At 37.6% G+C, this 25,510-nt stretch overlaps 2 protein-coding genes across 6 annotated transcripts in view; one reads left to right on the forward strand and one right to left on the reverse strand.

Moving 5' to 3' along the window:
- MTMR2 (myotubularin related protein 2) overlaps positions 1–14,593 on the forward strand; it is a 91,639-nt gene extending 77,046 nt beyond the window's left edge. For all 5 annotated transcript variants that reach the window (XM_081152640.1, XM_081152643.1, XM_081152644.1 and 2 more), the window contains 5 exons: positions 2,609–2,815; positions 7,448–7,540; positions 10,673–10,786; positions 12,482–12,658; positions 13,265–14,593. In XM_081152640.1, the coding sequence (XP_081008766.1) occupies positions 2,609–2,815; positions 7,448–7,540; positions 10,673–10,786; positions 12,482–12,658; positions 13,265–13,426 (753 nt within the window). In that variant the 3' untranslated portion in view covers positions 13,427–14,593. The remainder of the gene's footprint in view (positions 1–2,608; positions 2,816–7,447; positions 7,541–10,672; positions 10,787–12,481; positions 12,659–13,264) is intronic.
- Positions 14,594–19,163: 4,570 nt separating this feature from the next.
- Positions 19,164–25,510, reverse strand: part of CEP57 (centrosomal protein 57) — a 45,256-nt gene continuing 38,909 nt past the window's right edge. The window contains exons 10-11 of the mRNA XM_081152645.1: positions 25,047–25,191; positions 19,164–20,990 (exon numbers count right to left, since the gene is read on the reverse strand). Of these exons, the coding sequence (XP_081008771.1) occupies positions 20,757–20,990; positions 25,047–25,191 (379 nt within the window). The 3' untranslated portion in view covers positions 19,164–20,756. The remainder of the gene's footprint in view (positions 20,991–25,046; positions 25,192–25,510) is intronic.

Consider the following 25,510-nt stretch of genomic DNA (forward strand, 5'->3'; position numbering starts at 1 on the left):
CTGCACTGTTGTCTGTATGGGCTCTTACAATAGAAATCAAGATGAAGGTGCCATTCTAAACAGTGAAAACTTGACGCCTGCTTTGATAATTAGAACTACTTCTTAGTTTTGGTGCTTGAATGAATTAGTTTCCTATATTGTGCATTTGGTTCTGTTGAACTTTTTTCCCCATCCTGTCTAAATTCTACCCATCCTGCAGGTCCTCGTTGAGATTTCATGTATTCCATGAAGTCTTCCCAGATTGCATCCATTTCCATTTTCTCTGAAGTTTTCACTTCACTTTTTCTTTCCATTTAATCAGTACTACCTTGCACTTCATTTAATTACTTTTGTGTGTCAACTAATGTATATTGTTAATTCAGTGGAGAGCAGGGCTGGATAAATCGTAATCATATTTCTTTTTCCCCCCTCAGGAGCTAGGGCAGCGCTATCTGCGAATAATAGGCTCTCGGTAAATACCCGTGTAGTCTACTTATGTGTGAAGTAAAAGTCATGCTCGTCAGGGGAGTGAGGGGAAGTAGCTGAGTGAAGGATACAGTGTGAACGCTCAGTGATTTGCAGGCTGCTGTGTGAATGCTGATTTGCCTAACATGTTATATAGTGTTTGAAGCACCAAATGTTATTTTAATGGAGTTATACATATTTTCAGATGTCTGAATTTCAGTAACATAGCTTACCAAAATATAGACTTCTATAGGCTCATATATTGTCCATAGTGTGAAATGAAGGGAAATGAGATTTTTCATGTTAAGAAGGAGCAGACTCATATACTCAAATCAAATTCTCCAAAATTGAGACAAATTGAAGAGAAGGCCAATTTGCTCTAATGAGAATTATAGACTATTTTTATTACTGTTTCTCTTCTAGAGGCCTAGAAACTTGAATGTAGCAAAGGGCACACACTCCTCAGTGAGAGGTGTTTGTGGGGCCCGTCTCTTACATGATGTGTAAATAGACGTCCCTAAGACTTGATTTGGAACTAACATAAATAGTCTCTTTCACTTTTGTAAATTCCAGGTTGTTTCACTGTCAGGTACAACATTCTCTCCAAAATGCTGGCTATACCGGGAACAGGTTTCCTCAGAGGCACAAGAGGCACAGTTGTGCCTGGAATACCTTCGGGCCCCCCGCCTCCGTCCTCACACCTGCAGGGCTCACCCACTCACTTTCTTCAGATCCTTGCTCAAGTGTCGCCTTCCCAGAGAAGCCTTTCCCAACCACTCCATACGGAATAATTGTTCTACCAGACCCCCTAGACCTGCGTGGTGCTTTTTCACTTACCGCCCTCTGACACTTTATATATTTCCGTATTTGTTTGCATCTGGTTGCCTCACCAGCCAGAAGGTAAACATTAAGCCAATGCGTCTGTTTTGTTCACTGCTTCATCTCCAGCACCTAGAGCAGTGCCTGCCACATAGTAAGGGGCTCCATAAATGTTTGTTTTATAAACGAATGCATGAATTAAAATGACCGCTTTAGATAACTCTCCCTGGTCAGTCCTAATTTTCTAGCTGTTCTAATCCTTTGGGTCAGTGATTTGTAATCTGGATATGTGTTTGAATTATGAGTGGAATTTGTTTAAAATAGTGAGTTAGGATTAGTGGAGATTGGAGCCCAGGCACTTTAGGGGGAAAAAAAGCTCCCAGATGACTCTGAGGCATAGGCAAGATTGAGATTGCTTCAGAGTACCCCGTGTCCAGAATATGCCAACAGCTGTGAAAACAGGAGGTTATTGTGAGATTCTCTAGCCTAGCTGGTAAATCTGACTTCTTTCATTCTGATCTGTGTTTGTGGAGCCATGCTGTTCTTTAAAAGTACTATATGGTCACTGGAGAGATGACTAGGATTAGATTGTCCATTTTCAAGGATATTATACTTTCGTGTTTCTGTTTTGGTTACATGTAATTTTGTCTAGTTTTAACTCAAGATCAACCTCATTGAGGTAAATTATTTTGCAAAGAATCTCTACATATTTAAAAAATAAAATTATTTTAGATGTCAGTTAAATTGACATGGTAATATGTTGATCAGATGAGAATTTTCATTCATCCTGATACAGAAAAGTAGCTTACTCTGCAGTTTTATGCTGTGCTGCTTTCTGTATGTTATGTGACATATAAAAACAGTAAAATAAATGCTGTGGAAGCTATAGAATATTTTAAGAGAGATCAATTTTATTGGTTTCATATATATTTTAATTTGGTTAAGCAAGCATTGTTATAAATAGCAGATAAGACTTCTGTTGGGATGTTTTTATTTAAATGGATGATGTTTGAAATATCTGAAGATTCTTACAAACATCTTTTTAGAACTTAGATCTTATTTCTTTTTCATGCTGTTGATTTGTTTAGACCCCATAGGCACCTTTCATTTGGCTGTTTCTTTGTGCAGGTTAATAGGAGTCTGAATTTATGAGATTTTTCTGGTTTTAAAAACAAAATTTATATACCCGCTACCATTTAAAAAAATTTGTTTTAGGAAGGGACCGATGGTTTTTCCCATGTTATTGAGATAGTCATCCCTAGCAAAACTCTATTAATAAATTTTGAAGAAGGAAGCATTTAATTAATTAGTATTTTTTTTAATTAAAAAAAAACCCGTTTTGCAGCTTATTCTTGCCGGGGCGCTTCGGGTTGCTGACAAAGTGGAGTCTGGAAAGACGTCTGTGGTGGTGCACTGCAGTGATGGGTGGGACCGAACCGCTCAGCTCACTGCCCTCGCCATGCTCATGCTGGATGGGTACTATCGCACCATCCGAGGATTCGAGGTCCTCGTGGAGAAAGAATGGCTGAGCTTTGGACATCGATTTCAGCTGGTGAGTAAAGAACCTTGACTCAATGTACTACATGCATCTCACATCAGGAGTGTGAAAACAGTGTTCTTTATTCGTTGGATAGTCCTCTGAAATTGTTTATTCCAGAGGGCTAAACTTCCCCAGAGAACTGTTTTGTTTTCAAAAGCATTAGGATGCCCTGCCTCAGCTTTGCAGGCTGGAGCCAGGGCTAGCCATTCGTCTGACCCAGTCTCTTCTGTGATCTCTGCCAGGAAACATCAGGTATCGGCCCATGATGCCCATGGGCGTCTCCTGTCCACCTTCAGTTGATGGCTCAGATTAGCATGAATGGTTATGAAACCACATTGCACTTCTAGCTTTTCCTGTAGACTTAAAGAAAAGATTAGAATGGCTTAAAGAGTTATTCTCAATTTAAAGTAGCCCTATAAAGTGGCATTGCTCACACAGGGTCAGGGTCTAAAAAAACTGGGACTAAAAGGAAAAAAAACTAATTCAGAGTTGGGAATATCCTTCTTACGGTACTGACACTATAATCGCCATGCATATGTTAAGTGTTGCAGCCCTGGCTGAGTGCTCAGTTGGTTAGAGCGCCATCCTGAACGGCGTTAGATCCCCAGTCAGGGCACATACAAGAAGCAACCAGTGAATGCATAAATAAGTGGAACAACATGTTTCTCTCTCTTTTTTCCTCTTTCTAAAAGTCAGTAAATAAAAAGTGTTGCAGTTTTATGGAAATGACACATTTTTGTGCCCTCTATATGTCTCAAAATTTATGTTGATGTTATCACTGGTATCAAATTTAAGAGTTAGGAGGAAGTCAGAGTCCAAGCAACAGTTGTTAATGTCTTCTATGGTGTCTTCAAAATGATTGTTTAGTTTCTTCATTAACATCACCAGAAATAAGCAAGTCTCTTCCCAAGGCTGTCCAGTCTCCCTTCAGAAAGTCTGCTTGTTAGAAACGTCTTCCTTACAGTGAACTGAAGTTTGCTTCCCATTTTGCCTACATTCCCATTTGGAGACAAGAACAAATAAAACTACTTATCAGTGTTAGATAGTCCTTCAGATATTGGAAAGTAGCTGTCAGTTCATGTCATTTATGGTCTTTAATTCTTCCTGCTAGCCATCCATGTTCCTCTACCTTTCTGATCCTAAGCACCTCGCCATCCCAGTTGTGCTCTGGGACTTTGGGCATGGCTTTTCTATAAGTGAGTAGCCAGAACTAATCACAGATCCTAAAGTTGAGGAATGGGGCTATTATGTCCCTTTCACATTTGCTTTTTTGTTACATCATACTCTGGATTTGTGTAGCTTTTAATTAAATAAGCATTCAAGTAGTTTTTAGCTATGTTTCTGCTAAACACTAAATTTGGGACCAGAAAACGTGGTTCTTATTATTGCCTGTCTTATGTTAGTGCTAATCATAGGTGTTGGGGAGTGAGTAGTAGTAGTATCCCGGGAAGGAGGAGCAGAGTGAGCAGATGTGTAGGTGGGGTTGAGCGTAGCAAGAGTAGCGATGAGAGAGGGCCCGGTTGAGAGAATCTTGGAGCAGGGAGGGAGTTAGACTGCTGAGAGTGTGGTTTGTGGCAGCATTTTCCTACATTGGCTGAAAGACATATTGAAAGATGTTTTCTCCGATGTTGTCTCTAATGTTAACCTTTAGTATCCAGTAGTTGGCAGGGCATATGAGCAAAGTTTATAAATGACTTGAGAGAATCAGACATTTAAAGGTAGTCTGCTCTTTTGAACTTGAACTGTTAAGTTGGGCATCTGGGGTATCTATTCAGATGGCTCACTTTTTTCAATTTTCTATAAAATGTATTTATCATGAGAAGACCATTTAAAAAAAACACCATTTAAAGTTCTAGTCAGTCAAAGCTGCACATGTTCATTTAAATGTAACAAAAATCACAAACATTTCTGTTTGAAATTGCTATGATTCCTAAATTGCTAACTCTGGTTACCTACTCCATTTCCCCCCTAGTTATGTGAAAGCTCAGTTTGACAAATAAAGGACATCTGGTCAAAATGGTGCTCATACATGGTTAATAGTGGGTAATGATTCTCAAACTTGTTGATTTCAGGACCTCTTTCCATTCTTGACAGTTATTGATGAACCCAGAGAACTTTGCATGGTTTATATCAATATTTACCATATTAGAAATTAAATTTAAAAATTTAAAAATACTTATTAAAGAAATAATAAATCTATTTGTCTTAGTCCATCTGGGCTGTTATAACAATACCATAGTCTGGGTGGCTTATAAACAACAGAAATTTCTTTCTCACAGTTTTGAAGGTTGAAAGTCCAAGGTCAGGGTGCCAGCATGGGCCGGTTCTGGTGAGGACCCTCTTTCAGGCTGTAGACTGTCAGCTTCTCACTGTGTCCTCACATGGAGGAACGGGGCTGCGGAGCTCTGTGGGGTCTTTTTTGATATGAGCACTAACCCCATTCATTAGAGTTCCACCCAAAGACTCCTCTTCCTAATAGCATCACATTAGTTCAACATGTGAATTTTGGGGGAATACAAACATTCATACTATAGTACTACTATATACTAACATAAATAACATTTTAAAGAAAAACACATTTTCCAAAACAAAACAAAAAAAGGTTTTGTGAGAAGAGTGGCACTGTTCTATGTTTTGGGGGGCAATTTTTTTAAATGTCTGGCTTAATAGAAGATAGCTAAATTTCATTCCTCCTTCATTCAATCTGCTATATGTTCTGCTGGTTGAAGTATATGAGGAAAAAATCTGACCACACAGAGACAGATACGTAGTTTGAAAAATAAAAAGTATTTTGATAGCTTTTTTAGAGAGTTATTGGTATACTTCTTTGTTGTTATGCCAGAACTTAAATGGTAGTTTCTTAGAGGTTAATTGTAATGTGGACTCCAAAACAAAATCAGTGAGGTTTTCGTTTGTTCTGTTAAATTCCATTGGTCTGTCTTGCACTTTGAATAGATCTTTTATCCACGTGGGATTTTGTAACATCACGTGTTATTTGGAAAATGCTTGCTTACTGAGCTAGATACCTCTTCCATTATTAATGCATTTCTTTATAGAATTCCATAAAAGCAGTTGTTAATACCACCACTGACTTTATCAGAAAAGTCTTTAAGTATGAACAAGCGCATGTGGCAGGTAATAGTTTTCCAAAAATCTAATTTTTTTTTTTGTTAATCCTCACCTGAGGATATTTTTTCCATTGATTTTTAGAGAGACTGGGTGGGAGGGAGGAAGGAACATCGATGAGAGAGAGACATCCATAGGTTGCCTCCTGCATGCACCCCGACTGAGGCCAGGGATCGAACCTGCAACCCAGGTACCTGCCCTTGACTGGAAATTGAACCCAAGACACTCGGGTGCGAGGGCTGATGCTCTAACCACGGAGCAACGCTGGCCAGGGCCCAAAAATCTAATTTTTACTCAGAAGCTTGAATTTTATCATTGGCAACACATACTGTCCATTGTTTTCCTTGAAGTGACACAGTCACTTTGTACATTTTCAACAAGTCTGCAAGATATTCAAGTGTAAGTAACCACAGTTCACATATCAGTTGTTCTTTCAAGTCAGAATGATGTTCCATGAAAGTCTCATTTCCTACCATCCTGCTTAAGTTTGCAGAAGTACATCATGTGCATTTCCCATTTGTTACAAAGAATAGTGAAAAAAATTGCATTCATGGGGAGAGATTAATAAAGTTAATTTTTACTGCTTTATCAGGGAAATTTCAGAGATTGGCTTTTGTCTCCTTCCATTTAACTGCGAGTGTGGCAGGACAGAATATAACCACAGTGGTTTCACTTCCCTGCCTTGCTTCATCCCTCCTAAGGTACCCAGAGTTTTACCCTTCATCACTTTTGCACTAGTGCAAACGGCAGTGAGTTAATTGAAAAAGGCAAATAACGTTTTAGCATTATCACATGAGTTTTGACCTCACAGTTCCGCCCCCCCAGCACTGCGCCCACCCCCAGAAGTCTATGGACCATATTTTTTTAATGAATGCCTTTAGGGTATGGGGTAGGGGTCTGTTTCGGCCACCTGGGGCTAAGGTCCTCAGAGGAGGGAAAAACTGAGAAGCTGGGTGAGTACGTGCTTGGAGGGCAGAAGTCAAGTATTTTTTAAAAAGGTTTATGAAAATTTGTGCTAACGTGATTCTTTTTGATAAAGACAGGCTGGAGCTATGATACAACAGGTCCCCTTCATGCACTGGCCGAGTGTTAAGGAGAAGGGTGCTCTCTGAGGCCGTTGTACAAGTAACGTAATACGCGGGGGAAGATCAGATCCCGAGGACAAACTTCCGGGCTCTGGTCTGACTGCGCGTCTCCCATTGTCAGCCTTTAGGGCCTTGGTTGCATCTATTAAACACAGTTGTAATTCCTGTTACAAGCACCTCATGTTAAATATCTGACAGTTTGTACATCAAAATGGTTTTTTTCCTTTTTATTGAATTTATTGGTTAACAAAATTATACAGGTTTCAGGTGCACAAGTCTACTGTACATCAAAATGTTAATAGACATTTCATAGGCAGGGTGAAGGGTGATTGCTATTTTCTTTGCTGTGCTCTTTTAAAAAGGTTTTCTGAATTCTTAAAAATATTGAAAAGTCCCACAAAGTTCATAAACTATTTCACTGTCTTTGCTTCAGAGACTTGGCCATGGAGATAAGAATCACGCAGATGCAGACAGATCGCCTGTTTTTCTTCAGTTTATTGACTGTGTCTGGCAAATGACAAGACAGGTAACTTGTGTATATACACATATATTCTTACATCCCTTTTTTAAACCATCCAGTCAGAATTGGGAGATTTGGTCACTGATATCCTACATTTCATGTCAAATGAAAATTCTTGTAAGGTTTCTAGGTAATAGAACTATTACCTATCACATTGTGAATTAAGCTAAAGAATATTACTTGGGGGGAGTATTAAGCACTTGCCGATTTGGTGCCACTAGCATTTCAGTGAATGGCACTGTAACAACCCAAGAGGTTTCCTCCTTTGATTTAGACAAGTAGTATTAAGTAATGGCAGTACCTAGCAGCTCATGTATATATTGCTAAAGAAGGTAAAGAAATGGAGAAATAGGCAAGTAAGTTTAATGGGAAAATGGGTTAGGTGGGAAATTATGGCAAGGTTGGTATGTAATAGGTAGATTCAGTTTTCTTTTTTCTCTTAAGGTATGGAGAGTTGTGTTTTTTAGACCTTCTACCAAGTTTCAAACAAACCGACGTGAAATTTAGTATAAATGGATTTAGGTTTTTCTGAAAGATACCAAAGGAGACTGAAAAACACCTGGTCAATTATGAGGGGGATCACCCCACAAATGGGGCAGGGGTTTGCTGTCTTAAAAATATATAACTCAAGAAAAGTCATCTCAAAACCCAAAAGTTGGGTATAGCTCATTGGTATTTCAGTTATCATCAAGGGTTTATTAGACCGCAGACAGCTGGGAGCCAGGTTTGTTTTTAGTTAGATTGCCACATGAATATATGGTAGGGCAATTGCTGGCTCTGCTGTGCTTTAGGACCACATTTTAGCTTGAAGAAAATACTATTTATTTCATTAAAAGTGGGGGTCAATAGGAGAAATACATCAATTATACCATATATTGAATAGTTTATTTTTCCCCTGTAAGAATTTAAATTTGGGTGGATTGTTTTGAAACCTGTTGGGTTAAATTGTGTTGTAGTAGATGGGGCTACAGTATGAGGAGGCCGGTATTTTCTCACACATATACTACAAATGTGTATACAGTTCAGTTTTGCTCTATCCATTAGGCCCTCGTATGTTGTGGGAGGGGAGATGCTGCATACTTAATAATGGTTACCACTTCTTGGAGTAGGTTTGAATTCTTCTTTGGAATTGCCTTTGCGATACAAATCCTTACCAATCCTTCTTTGCGTATTTCACTAAAAACAGGTAGGACCCACTTTTGACCATTACCATATTCAGTTTTTAAGTAACATTTGACTCTCGGTAAAAATCAAATATGCCGTATCAAAGGACTAGGGAAATTGTGTGAAGCTGTGGCATCACTGATGCTTGTGCGGACTGCTTCCCAAGGGGCAACATACGTGAATGTATTTGCTTGGTATGCTTATTACAAAAAAAATGAATCGTGGTTACCAGTTGTTTGCATGGCCAACTATATGACTGGTACGTTTCTTTCTTAGTAATTGTGTTAACTTTCTATATGCTGTATATCTAAAAGCAGTGTTACTTCAGTTCAAGCTTAAGTTACTAAAAAATAGAAAATCAGTTTAATCTTGTCTCATAGGTAGAACCTAAGATATAGTGGAGTCTTTTAGATGTCTAGTTATGTCTTCCTGTGTCTTCATGTATATTTTCTTCCTGAACATAAAATGTTACAGTGTTTATTGGCAGTCTTCAGTTTTACAAATAATTGAATGTTTGTGCAGACTTAAATAGCACACTTGTCAGAATGGGAATTATGTTGCAATGAGCCAGATTCCACCTCCGCTCCTACCCTCATCCTCACCCCTTCACTCCTGGGATCAGGAAGCAGTGGATGAAGGGCCCTTGAGATCTTAAACATGTAAGAACAAAATATTCCTCCTCTGCTTAAGATTTTAAAAGCAACACCAGCAGTTAATGCTCTGCTATTTTAGTTTTGTTGTGAGGAAATGCCCACTGATTAAGCTGTCTTCTCATAACGGAGCTAATAGTCTTGCCAAGATGATGAAAACCAGCCGTAGGCTCCGCTCTCCTGGATTGCTGCTTCATGAGGCAGAGAGCACTCAGAGCTGGCTCCTCATAAGTAAGGCTGTTCGGAGTACGTAGCAGTCAGGAGATGGGATTGATTTTGTAAATAAATGGGATTTGACCAAGTTTCTTACAAATACTTAGCTTTTGGTTGGCATGTGCTTGATCACCTGCTTCATTCATTCAGCTTCGTAGCCACAACATGGAGTCACCCTTCATTGTTTCAGAAATTTGCCACATTACCCTGCTTATGGCTTCCTAAAATTTAGGAAACTTTAAGGTAAAGTTAACCCTGTTGCTTTTGCTTACAGGTCATGCTGTTTTCCTTCACTTTTAGGTAGGGATCATTCTAAGGGAAACTGGGAACGAATATTTTCCAAACTCTGCAACCTATTCATGGAATTCCTTTTCACAGTCATATAATTGGTACAATCTTACATAGAAACTTGAGAATAATTTGATATACTACATTGACAGGGTGGATTAAACTAAATTCTTTACCTCCCTATGATCTGTAATTTGTCCTTGATAAATTCCCCACAAATTATGTTGTTTGTGTAATAGTAAGACATCCAGTAAGCCCCTGTCCTTAGGTTAAGGAGAAAGTGAATTTTCTTTTGAGAGAGAGGGTGCCAAGGAACTGGATTTCCTGGCACTCCCTTACTCCCGTTGACTGGATGTTCCTTGAAAAGATAAACAGGTTGGCTTTTAAATGATCTGCACATCTACCTGGGATATTTATTTTTGTGCATTGCTGACATTTTTTGGAGACATTGATGCTGTTTTTTGTGTAATTTATAAAAACAATGTTTTTGAAAATTTAAAGAAAAATCTTACTATGTTTATGGTTGTTTTTGGCTGAGAAGGATTAGAGTTGCCTGAAATGCCCAGGTCAAAATTCCTCAACCTGCAAGTTCAGGATTAGCAGATGTAGGGGATATAGAAACATCAAGGTCAGACCATTCAGATTTTTGCTGCATTAAGAAAAGGAGATTTTGGGACAAATTATCTTAGAAAAGTGGGAAAGTGATTTTTGAGTTATTGTTTAGCCTAATTTTAAGAAGTATTACAAAGGATCTATCCATATACAGGATGAATATGCTTGAAAAAATGTCTTAATAGTTTTGTTTGTGGTGTTTGATTTGCAGTTTCCTACAGCATTTGAATTCAATGAGTATTTTCTCATTACCATTTTGGACCACCTATATAGCTGTTTATTCGGAACATTCCTTTGTAACAGTGAACAGCAGAGAGGAAAAGAGGTAAAATATGAGCCCCTGTCCCGGTCTACCCCCAATATGTACTTTCCCCGCTACAGTGCATTTTGTGATGGATTCCAACTGGACAGTTTTGTATGGCTTCTTTGCCATACTTTATTTTACATGCTTTAATATGATTACTTCTTCCCATACATCTGAACCTAATCTGTTTTAAAGTACCTCTGTCGAAAGGCTAAAGATGCCAGCTAGCTGCCAGGTGAGTTCGTGGGTGGGAGTAGTGACTACTAAAGAGAACTGAAGTGTGTGTCTAAGGAGCACCAGTGCACCTGTTACCTTTGCAGGATGGAAACCCTTCAGAGCAGGTGCAGAAAAATATAACTGGTAAAATGTGTATACATTTGAATAAATGGACAGCTCAGATCTGAAAATATATTGTTCATGAGATTTTATTTTTTAAATTGTAAAATATTATGTAGAAAGTTACAGTATTATCTTTTCAGTGTCTGAATGTTTTAAAGTTTTTTTACCCCATTTCCCAAGAGATATTACTGGTGGGCGGTATTATTTACAAGAAGCTGTTTAAGGATTACTTCTGTTTTTCTCAAAATGTATCTGTCCTATGTATGAGTGTCTTAATCATATTGATCATGGTATCCTTCTGCATCAATTTTCCTTTAAAAAAATGTGGTTATAAAATAGATTTGCCATGCTTTCCTATATAGTGGCAGAGTGCTTTCTTTGGAGCCAGGCTGCCTGGGGTCAGGTCAGACCTTGGATCTGTCACTTACTGTGTGACCTTGGGAAAGTTAATTTCTGCTTCTGTAAAATAGGGATAAGAGTACTTACTGTTGTGAGGATTAAGTAAACCATACCCAGAACATTGCAGTTCACTGCCATGTAGTAAGTGCTTCCTGGACTATATTTTTAACTCCCCATTACATCTTCAGTATCTATTAGCACGCAGTAAATATTTTCATGCATAGTAGGCATTCAAGAACTGGTGGTTAGATAATTAAGAACAGCTAAGTTCCAAAAATACTTTCATTTTTTGAGAGCCTTGAATAGGAATTACAAAAGAAACATTTTTACTAGGGTATAATTTTTTGCATTCCACAAAATTCATTCTTTTAAAGTGTATTGTTTAATGGCTTTTAATATATCTAGAGTTGTACAGCCATCACCACTGTGTTCAGAACATTGAAAAGAAACGGTGTACATAAACTGTGTCCCTGTAAGTAGTTACTCTCTGTTCTCCCAGCCCCTAGCAAAATCTGTGTCTCTGGATTTGCCTCTTTGGGTCATTTCACAAAAACGGAGTCATTCAGGATGTGACCTCAGTGTCTGGGTTTTCATTTAGCCTAAGGTTTAGATTTGGAGCATGTAATTCCTTTTTATGGCTGAATATCCCATTGTAGATAAACTATTTTATCCATTTATCAGTTGACAACTTTTGGCTATTGTAAGTAATGCTACTTTGGACATCTGTGTACAAGATTTTGTGTGCATTTTCAGTTCTCTTGGGTATAAACCCAAGAGTGGAATTACGGTCATGGTGACTCTTTAACTTTTTGAGGAATTTTAGTTTTCCAATACCCTCTGATTTGAATGTAAATAGGGCTCTCAAGTGTGTTATCTCCCTCTAAGAAGATTCTAATGATCACAATATACTTCTTTACAACTTTCATCTAAACTACAAATAGCTTATGTGATAGAGAATCTTTTTTCCCCTTCTTACAGAATCTTCCTAAAAGGACTGTGTCACTATGGTCTTACATAAACAGCCAGCTGGAGGACTTCACTAACCCTCTCTATGGGAGCTACTCCAATCATGTCCTTTATCCAGTAGCCAGCATGCGCCACCTAGAGCTCTGGGTGGGGTATTATGTAAGGTGGAATCCACGGATGAAACCACAGGTACGCACAATATACAGTGGGAGTTTTCATCTGTGCAACTGTATAAATTAAGTTTGTCTCCTTTAAAGCAACTAGAAAAATTATCTGTGCATATTTAAAACTTTCCTGTTAATACAGATGGATAGTAGAAAAAGCACTACACAGGGGTAATCAGTATCCTTGGTTCTTACCCTTCCTGACTCTCTGTACAAATCACTTCTGTTTTGTCGTTTTCCCTTCTCTGTAAAATGAAGGATAACTTCTAGAGGTCTTGCTTTAATAGGTTAGAGAAACAGCTTTAAGTTAGTTAAACACCTAACAAAATTCAGATCCATTTTGAAATATGGAATCCTTACTACTTAGAACTGTTTAAAGGCACTGGCTTTTAGACTGTCTTGCTAATTACTTGTATTTGGAAAAGTACCAGTTTCAGAATATTTAGTGGAAATGCTTGGGAGCACTGGGAAAGCAAAGAACAGTGGTGCTGGAAAGGTGGGCTAGGACTCCATAGCTGAAAACACACCACACACACTGCAACATTTAGGGAAAGAACTACGTACCAGAATTTGACTGGGTTTGTTTTAAGATTGCCTAGTTTGGAATAATTCTGGTGTTTTGCTCTTGTAGGAGCCCATTCACAACAGATACAAAGAACTTCTTGCTAAACGAGCAGAGCTTCAGAAAAAGGTAGAGGAACTACAGAGAGAGATTTCCAACCGATCAACCTCATCCTCAGAGAGAGCCAGTTCTCCTGCACAGTGTGTCACTCCTGTCCAGACTGTCGTATGAAAGGACTGTTAGCTGGGGCCATCATCACCACAAACTCTTGATCACAATGGCAGCTCTGAGTAGAGTCTTCTGAATTTAGAACTCATCTATGAGAGAAATGCAATCGCTTTATTTATTTTAAATCTGTTTAGAACTGTAGCAGTGCATTCCACATATAATTACAACACTAATCTTAAGTCACCCAAAGAATATTAAAATGCTTCAATTCTGGATCCACAGTGGGCATAAGTTTCTGATTTTAAGAGGAAAATGCTGTCTTAGAAATTTTGGTGTCTGGTAAAATCAAAATACAAACCATTTCAAAAATATACCTCTTGATGGAAGAGCTCATTGAACAGAGAGGGAGGAGCATCAATTTTCAGCCCCACACTGAAATTCCTTAGCATTATACACACTTTAATCTCATGACTAATCAAATCTGTACTCCTTTTCCCATCCTGGGTTTTTCTTTGTGGTAAGTGATCTACTTCGATCACTTTTCAATACCCACATTCTTCATACATGATAAGGCAAAGCCTTGATATTATGGTGCAGTAGTTGAAAGTTATTATTATTTATGTACTTATTTAAGATGTACTGTTAGGTATCTGTCCAAAATAATGCCTTATAGATGTGCTTGGAGGAGGGGAATGGAGAGGAGAAAGGAGTAGCTGTCCAGGATTTCAAAGAATTCCACATCCTTCAGATTAGATTCCATTTGACCAATTACTGGTAATATCATGAACCATTTTAAAAACATTACCTAACATATTTAGATTTTTTTTTTTTTTGGTACATTTGAACACATAAGTTAATTGGCAAGTTTTGAGGCAATATTTTAAAGTTTACTAGGATTTGTTTTCTGAAGTCTTTATAAATTGCTTATGGTAGAAGCATTATGCTCATATTTTACAAGAAATATTTTACTACTACTGTCCTTTGCAAGTTCTGTAATTCCACTGAATGACTAAGTCTACCAAAGAACTGATTGCACGTAGAAATGTATTACAATCTCGGTGCCAGGACGGAATCCCGCTTCACTGCTCACCTGCTGCAGTAAGAGTTCGATGCTGGTATAACACTGACTCCCGATGTCTATTTTACTCTACAAGAGAGCCATAGGTTATGTACTGTAACAAAGGAGCTTCCTGTCCCTTGGGTCTTTAAATAAAGAAAACTTCAACTGACTTCTAAACTTTTTTCTTGTCCTAGTTATTTACCTTGTTTCTTTTACAGAATTATTTGGAAATTTTTTTGAGGAAAGGGGTGTCTCCCAGCATTTGCTTCAAAATAGAATGTTCAATTTGAACCTATTTTCCCCCTAATAAACAAATCAAACAATACTAAAAAAATACAGTATTTTTTCACTTGTTAATTCATTATAGTCTGAACCTTAGCACTGCTCTGCTTGGTCTATGCAAAATTTGGTCATCATGTGAAATTTCTTAAGAAAGTTTATAATGGTATTTAAGTGGCCAATCTATCGGTATTAAAGCTGTTTTCTATTCCAAATATTTTATACGTCCATTCTCTTCTGTCCATTCTCCCATGTTCCTTACTTAAGCCTCCATCATCTTGGTCTGATACACAGATGACTACACTGCACAGCAGGGCACCCAAGGAAACTGCCCTGGCAGGGATGGTGGCAAACTCCCTAGCATAGGACTTGGGAAGTGCAAGGGCCGCGTGAGTGTCTGCCCAGCCACCGGGACTGCAGCTGAGGGTCCTACTGCTCTTCAGCAGCACCCGGATTTCTGAGACCTCTCTGACGGGGGAGGAAGGAAAGGGAAGAGAAGACAGAACTGAAGGAATACATTTCCTGCTGCCTGCTCAGGATTCCAGCCAGAGGCCTGCCCTTGGTCGAGGACTCCCTCACTGGAGGACCCCCAAGCGCTAGGCACACACCTCTCACTGGGCCACCTCTTTAATGCACAGGTTTTCAACTTGCACAGCAAGTCAGCGCCAGTAAGAGAGACAAAAACTTACGCTATAGCGCCACCTTCTGGGACATGAACTAATTGCCAATCTGCTGAACTGTCAGAATCAAAGTAAACAAATGCAGCCTTAAAGAAGCAAGCTGTTCCCTACAGAAAGGTGGCAGCAGAGGCACACTTTGGAAAAATCATGGTAATATATCACACACAAAAAGAAAACTACAGCAAACAAAACGAAAGACAGAAGACTGTGGTCCAAGCATGAAGAATTCAAAATAGCTATTATGATGAAATTCAACAAGCTACCAGAAAACTCAGAAGAAACCCTACAAGAATCAGTCTCCATTAGAAAAGCCAACATAAGAGGTACACCAGAAGGAGAGAGAAGGCAGCAGAGCACTTAAATAATAGCTGAGAATTTCCCAAACCTGGGGAAGAAACGACGTAAGTGCAAGAAGCTAATGGAACGCTTTATTATCTCAGTGTATAAGACCATCTCCAAGAAGCATGATAATGATAAAGAGTTTAAATGCAGCGGGGGGTGGCGTGAGGGGAAACAGTAAGGAACTCCCATTAGGCTATCTGCAGATTTTTTTTTTTTTAATATATCTTTATTGATTTCAGAGAGAGGAAAGGAGAGGGAGAGGCAGAGATAGAAACATCAATGATGACAGAGTCACTGATCAAGCCCGCAACTAGGCATATGCCCTGACCGGGAATCGAACCCCCATCGCCTGGATCCTAGGTGGACGCTCAACCGCTGAGCTACGCCTGGCTGGACAATCTGCAAATTTCTAAGCAGAAACTCTACAGACCAGGAGAGTAGAATGACATATGCAAAATATCAAAAGATAAAAATTGCTACCCAATACTCTTGAGCAAAGTTACCCTTCAGGTATGCAGGAGAAATAAAGATTTTCCAAAACAGAAAGAGGGAGTTCACTACCTGCCTTATAAGAAATGTTAAAAGAAGGTGGTCTCCAAACTGAAAAAGATGAAAATACCCAAAATTCAGGTGATAGAATTTGAAAACTCTATTTTAGAATAGCATAGTAAACAACTATAGCAAAATGGTAGCACTAAAACTATAGCTACTATAATTTGTTAACAAATTCGAAGAAAAAGATAATCTGTGACATCAAAAACAAAAGGGAAAGAGGAAAATGCTGGAACCTTTACAGGTAAGGGAAGATAAACTAGCATTATAGAATGGACTACTTTATCTGAGATGCTTTATGTAAACTTTATGGTAAACACAAGGCAAAAAGACACATGTGGAAAACCACCAACTTACAAAAGTAGACCCGAAACAAGGAAAGAGAAACAATGGAAGCAAAATAACTAGAAAGCAAAATATGAAATGGTAATAGTAAGTCCTTACAATACCAACAATAACTAAATGTAAGTGGACTGAAAACAAGACCCAACTATATTGCAGGAGACATTTCAGCTTTAAAGACATAGGCTCAAAGCGAAGGGATGAAAGATGTATTTCGAGCAAGTGGAAACCAAAAGAAAGCAAGCACAGCCATATTCAGATCAGTCAAAGTAGACTTCAAGCCAAAAATGGTAAATCAGAAAAAGAATTACATAATGATAAAAAAGTCAATACATCAAGAGGACAAAACAATCACAAATACATATGCTCTCAATAACTGAGCAGCAAAACATTAAGCAAAGACTAAACACATCTTAAGGGAGAAATAGACAAAAATACAATAATAGTAGGAGGGCCCCACTATAACCAATGGAATAATCATTCAGACAAGAAAATCTACAAGAAAATGTTGGAATTCAAACATACTTTAGAACAAATGGACTTACCAGGCATATGTAGGTCATTCCACCCAATAGCAGAATACACACTCTTCTCAAGGGCACATAGAACGTTCTCCAGGACAGATGACATGATAGGACACTAAAGAAATCTTGGCAAATTTAAGACTGAAATCTTACCAACTATCTCTTCTGACCACAGTGGTATGGACCTAGAAATCAAGAAAGAAAAGTGAGATCTACATATACTTGGAAATTGAATACACTTCTACACAACCAAAGAAATCAAAAAGGAAATAAAAAATCTTGAAACAAAAACAAAAATACATTAAATCTTGAGGGATGAGACGAAAGCAGTTCTGAAAGTTTATAGCAGTAAACATTAAATCTTTCAGTTGAGTAAAGTGATGCATTATTACATTTATTGAGTTGCATATGTGGAACCATCCTTGCATCTCAGGGATGAATTCCACTTGGTAATGGTGTGTAATCCTTATAATGTGTATAATCCTTATAATCCACAGCCAACATACTCAATGGGGGGGGTGGGGGGAGTTTTTCCTAAGATCAGAAACAAAACAAAAATGCACTTTCACCACTTATTAATATAGCACTAGAGGTCCTAGCTAGAGCAATTAGGCAAAACAAAAATAAAATGCATCCAAGTAGGAAAGGAAGAAGTAATATTGTCTTTATTTACTGAGTTTATGGTTTTATCTATAGAAAATCCCCAAAATTAACTCTAGATGGATCAAAGACTTAAACATAAGAACTCGATACCAAAAAAGTACTAGAAAACGTAGAAAAGCAGCTCTTCAATGTTTTTTTAATCCTCACCTGAGGATATTTTTTCCATTGCTTTTTAGAGAGCATGAAGGGGGGAGGGGGAAGAGAAACATCGATGTGAGAGAGACACATTGATTGGTTGCCCCCCATATGCGCCCCGACCGGGGCTAGGGATCAAATCTGCAACTGAGGTACGTGCCCTTGGCCGGAATTGAACCAGGGAACCTTCAGTCCGTGGGCTGATGCTCTAACCGCTGAGCAAAACTGGCTAGGGCTTATTTTTGTTTTTAACATGAAGCCAAAGCACCAACAGAAGTAAAAATCAACAAATGAGACTACACCAAATTCAAGATTCTGCACAGCAAAACGAAATGAAAAGACAACCTGCAGAATGGGAGAAAATTTTGCAAACCATGTATCAGACAAGGGGCTAACACCCCAAATATATAAAGAGCTCACGCAACCTAACAAAAACCCAATGCAGAATTATAATAGACATTTTCTCAAAGAGAATATTGACAGTTGTGTTTTATATCCTTGTAAATATCTATGAATATTGGTTACAGGTGTTATTTTTGCCTTTATGATCAGGGATACAAAATTTAGAGACCTATATGGTTAAGATGAAGCTCCTTCGTAGCTTCCTGTGACTTACTCTTACCGTTTTCTCAGCTGCATACCTCAGCATTTATGGACTAGTCACAACTCTCCTATGTAAACTACAGATTCCTGCCTCCTTGCTTTTGATCATTTATCTTGTTGACCTGTAACTGCTCTCCCTTGTGGCTTATTCCTGCTCTCTAGTGTTGAGGCATGATTTCCTCCTCCAGGAGGTTTTTCCTGATTCATCAGTACTTTCTCTGCCATGCCCCACCTTCCTCTGTGCCCCAGCTATCACCACTGTACTTACCACATTGGATTGAAAGGAAAATCCAGATGTCTACCACCTACCTGTAAACATACCTTTCTTACTCAGCTTGGTATCCATACTGGAATCTGGCACAAAGATTCGTGTATTTGAAATATATTGCAATAAAGCTCTCATACAACAGAACTGGATGAATGACAACATAATCCTCTGCTGTAAACTCCCAAATAAGGAAGCTGAAGCAGTATTTTCTTGTTTTCAGTTTTTACCTGAGGGTATCAAAAGCTGGAACGAGTATTTCAGTTTGACTCCTAGCTGAGGGATGGGGTGGGGTGTGTTTTACCAACATTACACCATTCTTCTAATTGGGACCTGGAGCCACTACAATGCAAGTGAGAGTTACACAATTTAATGACCTGAAATTCAAAAACAAAGTTAACAAAAGTTTTAACAGTTGAAAAGGTGGTTGAGACACAAGAAATATTTTCCAAGTCACGCAGCAGTGATTCCTTGGGTCTATGGATTCACTGTTATGAATTTGATGAAGATACAAACCTGCTCATCAGAAAATTGTACATGCAAGCAAAAGTTTACATACAATTTCAGGAGATTCACCAATACCCCCAATGGAAAGGCCCTAAAGTAAGAACTCTGTAGAAAAATAATTCATTAAGCTTAGTGCCCAGCCAGCCGCTATAATTCATGCTGGTTATCTAAATAAATTCCTAGAAATCTATTTCAATTCCAGGGGAGGCACGAAAAGGAATCCCTTTAATATGTGGTTGTGTTCCGTAGTACTTTTAAGAGTATCTTATATCCTATGAGATACTTCAACTTTCTTGAGCTGTTTCCATGTAAGCATAAGAAAGGCAAGTAAATTATGTACTAAATACCATATATTGTTATTGTTTCTCATATTATGCTAATGTCCCATTTAAAAATAAATTTTTTGGAAAGATTACAACAAATAAAGCCTTTATTAACAGGCTGTTAAGGAAAACGTCAGTGTTTCCTTAAAAAAGCTGTTTTATTGACTGGCAAATTTATAAAAAGTTAAACAGGTTTGATATACTCAAAATTATGATTTACATTAACATAATGACAATTGCAGTGTACAGTTAAAACTGCACTCATACTGTACACCAAGGAAAATAAATATCCAAGGGGCTCTTCATAAAGACTCAAACCCATAATGCTGTGAACTGAATAGCATGATTACAAACACGTACTATTTAAAAACAACAAATGTACATGTTTTACAACACCTCCCCTTCTCAATCCTTTCCAAAACCTTATTTACTTTATTAACAATTTGTTTATACTTTTAAAAATTCTGTCATAATCTTCACAGTTAATTGACTTAAAATGAGTTTTTTTAAAAACTTTAACAGTGGATTAAAAATTAATACAAGTGTATTCAATACTGATTGATGTTTGAAATGTCAAAAAGCAAAACAAAACAATCTTCTTAAATATGTATAAATATTTAAATATAGAAAACCTCCATTAAAAGTCAAAAGAAAGTATATTTAATGGTTGTAGTAGAAAGAAGAAATAGGCAATTCATGCCAGGGAAAAATTCAAAAATGAGACTTTTCAAGCAAACACTGACTAGGGGACAGCCTCATATTCTGATAATTTAAACCTAATTTTACTTAGACATATAAAGAACTATTTTAAAAAATCACACCCACAAGTAAAAAATTGGTATTTTGTTTACAAAGCACAATATTTCAGTACAGCAAATTCATCTCAAAGAAACAGAGTATGTATGGCTTCTTAGCTTTGAAAACTCGCCCAATTTCCATTTAGATGGTTTAACCTTCAGTCATGATGTACAACACCAGAAGCCTATGTAATGAATAAAGCTTGGGCCCCTTAACATCTATTAATTCCAACATAAGAGTATGAGACCTGGAAAGTAAACTGTCAACATTTGATTGATGAGGTACAGGTTATCTGAATAAAATTTATAACCTGGTACCAGTCAGTAATCCCAACACAAACTACTGCTTTGTAATGAACTCTGTATGGTTTGCATGTCCTTCAGTAACTGAAGATTTTTCCTGCTTTTTTCTCCAGGTCTGGGTTTGGCACAGTCCTTCTTATTTGTGGTCCCTGTGATTCCAGAAGACCGGCTGCTGCTGGTTCCTTCTTCATCAAGCGTCTTTTTGGTGGTTCTTAATTCCCTTTTCTGCTTTTCTGTCTTCTGTTTCTCCAGCTATATCAAATAACCAAGTTAGGAAAAAAGGAGAATTTAACCAGAACTTTAAACTCTCATACTAATTAAAAATGCAAGTAATATACTCTGGGTTTATTTTTTTTAAGACTTCAAAAATCTATTGTACTAGATATTTAATACTTAGTGCTTAAAATATATAGTGACATACAAGTAAGTAAACAAGAGTAAAGACATCAATTGTGGAGAAGTATCAGAAGTTAAGGTGTGTTTCCAAAGTGCAGAACAGGGTGAGAGAGAAGTAAAGGGGGTTGAGGGGAAGGTCCTCTGGAGAAGGAAAAAAACCTGACGTGGGAAATGACCAGTCAGTGAAGGAGGAGAAGTGCATTCTAGTCTGACCAGGCAAGAAGGATGAAGAGATGTAGTGGTAATGTATTAATACTATGGAAAGGATTTTTATTTGATTATTTCACTATTAGAATAATTTAATTTAAAACAGGAGCGCTTTAGTGTTACTTTAGCTGCTGGCATGTCAGTGTTCCACCAGAGAGAACTGGCTTCACAAGTGTTTTACCAAACACTGAAAGGAGAACTAGCACCTGTCCTCCTCAAACTATCCCAAAACTCCAAGAGGAAAGAAGACTCCAAGCTCTTTTTATGAGGCCAGCATTATCCAAATTCCAAAACCCGATAAAGACACTACAAAAAAGAAAATTACAGGCCAATATCCATGATGAACACAGATGCTAAAATCCTCAACAAAATATTAGCAAATCGGATCCAGCAATAAGTTAAAAAGATCACATACCATGACCAAGTGGGATTTATTTGGGGGATGCAAGGCTAGTACAATATTTGCAAATTAGTAAATATGATACATCACATAAACAAACGGAAAGGTAAAAATCATATAATCATATCAATAGATACAGGAAAAGCATTCAACTAAATCCAGCACCTTTTTGAAAACTCTCAGCAAAGTGGGAACAGAGGGATCATACCTCAACATAATAAAGGCCATATATGACAAACCTACAGCCAACACCATATTCAATGGGCAAAAACTAAAACCATTTCCCCTGAGAACAGGAAAAGGGGTGTCCACTTTCACCACTTATTTAACATATTACTGGAAGTCCTAGCCACAGCAATCAGACACAAGAAGAAAAAATAAAGGGCATCCAAATTGGAAAGGAGGAAAACTCATTCTTCACAGATGACATGATACTGTACACAGAAAACCCTAAAGACTCCACCAAAAAAATTACTAAATTTAATAAATGAATTCAGCAAAGTAGCAAGATACAAAATTAACACCCAGAAATCAATGGCATTTTTATACACCAGTAATGAACTCTCAGAAAGAGAAACAAACAAAAAAATCTATCCCATTTACCACTGCCACAAAAAATTAGATACCTAGGAAAAATCTTAACCAAGGAAGTAAAACACCTATACTTGGAAAACTACAGGACACTGAAAAAGAAAATAGAAGACACAAACAAATGGAAACATATACTGTGTTCATGGATTGGAAGAATTAACATTATTAAAATGTTCATACTACTCAAAGCAATCTATAGATTCAACACAATTCCTATTGAAATACATATTTCACAGATCTAGAACAATTATTCCAAAATTTATACAGAACCACAGAAGACCCCAAATAGCTGCAGCAATCTTGAGAAAGAAGAACAAAGTAGGAGGGATTACAATACTGGGTATCAAACTATACTGCAAAGCCATTACAATCAAAACAGCCTAGTACTGGCACACGAACAGGCATATAGATCAACGGAATAGAAAAGAGAAGAGTGAAGAGTGAAGATACTCTTCAATAAATAGTGTTGGGAAAATTGGGCAGGTACAAGCAAAAAATGAAATTAGACCACCAACTTACACCATGCACAAAAATAAACTCAAAATGGATACAAGACTTAAATGTAAGTCATGAAACCATAAAAATCCTAGAAGATAAAACACAAGCAGTAAAATCTTATCATCTCACATAGCAGAATTTTTTGCCGATACATCTCCTAGGGCAAGATAAACTGGTGTATAAAGAAAAAAATAAACAAATGGGACTATATCAAACTAAAAAGCTTGAAAAGGGAACCCATTGTATGGGAGAACATATCTGCCAAGGACACACCTGATAAGGGGTTAATTTCCAAAATTATATATCCTAAGAATATATGAAGAGCTCATACAACTCAACAAAAGGCAGACAAATAATTAAGAAAATGGGCAAAGGACTTGAATAGACACTTCTTCAAAGAGGACATACAGATGGCTAACAAACATATGAAAAAATGCTCATCATTAATCATCAGAGAGATGCAAATTAAAACTACATGAGGGATCACCTCACACCTGTCAGAATGGCAACCATCAATAAATCAACAAGCAAGTGCTGGTGAGGATGTGGAGAAAGGGGAGCCCTGGTACACTGCTGGTGGGAATGCAGACTGATGCAGCCACTATGGAAAACAGTATGGAGTTTCCTCAAAAAAGTAAAAATGGAACTGTTGTTTGACCCAGTGATATCACTTCTAGGAATATAACCTAAGAAACCTGAAACACCAATCAGAAAGAATATATGCACCCCTATGTTCATAGCAGTGTTACTTACAATAGCTAAGATCTAGAAACAGCCCAACTGCTCATCAGTAGATGAGTGGATAAAAAAAGCTGTGGGACATTTACACAATGGAATACTCCGTGGCTATAAAAAAGGAGCTCTTACCCTTTGTGACAGCATGGATGGACCTGGAGATTATTATGGTAAATGAAATTATCCAGTCAGAGAAAGACAAATATCACATGATCTCATTTATATGTGGAATCTAATGAACAAAATAAACTGATGAACAAAATAGGTCCAGAGGCATGAATGCATGGAACAGACTGACAGATCTCAGAGGGGAGGGGGCTGGGAGAGACTGGAAGAGATTAACTGAAGAACATATATGTGCATATATGCATAGCCCATGGACACAGACAATAGTGTGGTGAAGGCCTAGGATGGGGCAGGGGCTGGAAGGGGGAGGCAAAAGGGGGAGATGGGGGACATCTGTAATACTGTCAACAATAAAAAATAAAATAAAAAAATAAAAACTAGGTGAGTTTTACTTTCACTTTAGCTGCTGGCTAAAATGAATTGTTGCTGGCATGTTAGTAATCCATTAGAAAGAACAAAGTCAAGTCTAATGTACAAGAAACAAGTTAGATCATTACTGCTACAGGAATTACATTTTTTTCTTTGAAAACTTTAGAAAAAGTGCTTAAAATCTCAGGTTTTGGATGACTCTGAATTATGCCTATTATACAGCAACCAATTAATGCCAGCCAATTATTCTCAGTCTTCTCCATTTCAGTCCGCATGAGATCTAACAGCAAATAACCCTGATATTTCTACTTCCAAACACATCTCAAATCTGTTTCCTTCTCCCCAACTGCATTCACTGATGATCCCTGATAGAGGTGCGCTTAAAAGGCCTCACTGATCTCTCAGCCTCTCTGCCCTGTCCCCATCACCCTCCCAGCAGTCACAGTAATCTCTTAAGTACATGAATCATTACATTTCTCTCCAGAGGAAAACCCTGGAGTGAGACTTCCCACTGCACTCAGTAGATAAGTAAATAAATGGTTGTTTCATTAATTTAATATAATTAGTAACAAATATAACTAAGTATTTCTTCACATAGTATACCTGACTTACTCCTTTAGAAATGAGAATTTCTAGGTGCTTTTAAAAAGACTTAGGTAAACTTAGAACCATTTATTGTCTTCACAGAAATTAAAAATTTGTTCATATAAAGATCAGAACAACAATCAGTATTTGAAAGATGTGCTTTAAATGATGAAATCTATTCTGAGACTATAAGACAGTGTCTTTTTTCCTAGCCCACTTTACACCAATTCTTAATAATTAATAAACTGAATCGACAAGTGTCTACACTAAAGAAAGACTTCCTATAGCTCCCTATCTATGATACACTTACAATATCAATTAATATATTTGAAGACAAGTTTTTTTGTGTGTTCTGTTTTGTTTTTTAATCATTAGAGACGAGTAAAGGAAACCTGAGTTACCTGGGCTTGATATTTTCGAACTTTAGTTATCTGATTGGCTTTTGCCTCCATCCTTCCCACTAATGCCTCCAGTTCGCACTCTAAATTGTCTTTTAGTTCAACGGTTGGTGATTCTTGGATAAGTTTTGCAAGCTGCTGGTGATCACTATATAAAAACAAAAGTAGAGGTTGATTAAGTTTCCTATGTTTCCATGGTTAGGTCATGCATCTCACTCACCATGGGATCACTGATTTGTGCATTTAAAAATGTCTCAATTTTTTAACAGAGCAACAAATTTCCAAATTATCAGTGATAGTGATTGTTGTATTTGTTAAAGTCCTAGTAACTTGCTCAGTGGATGGTGCAAAGATTGTGTTCAACAAAATTTGTTGAACAAACAAAAGAAATGGCTAGTAAAGTCACCAAGTAGTTAAAACAAGATTTTACAACTAAAAGTAATAAAAAAACAACAAACTAAAACTCA

This window comes from Miniopterus schreibersii (assembly GCF_964146895.1).
Source record: "Miniopterus schreibersii genome assembly, chromosome: 12".
Lineage (NCBI taxonomy): Eukaryota > Metazoa > Chordata > Mammalia > Chiroptera > Miniopteridae > Miniopterus > Miniopterus schreibersii.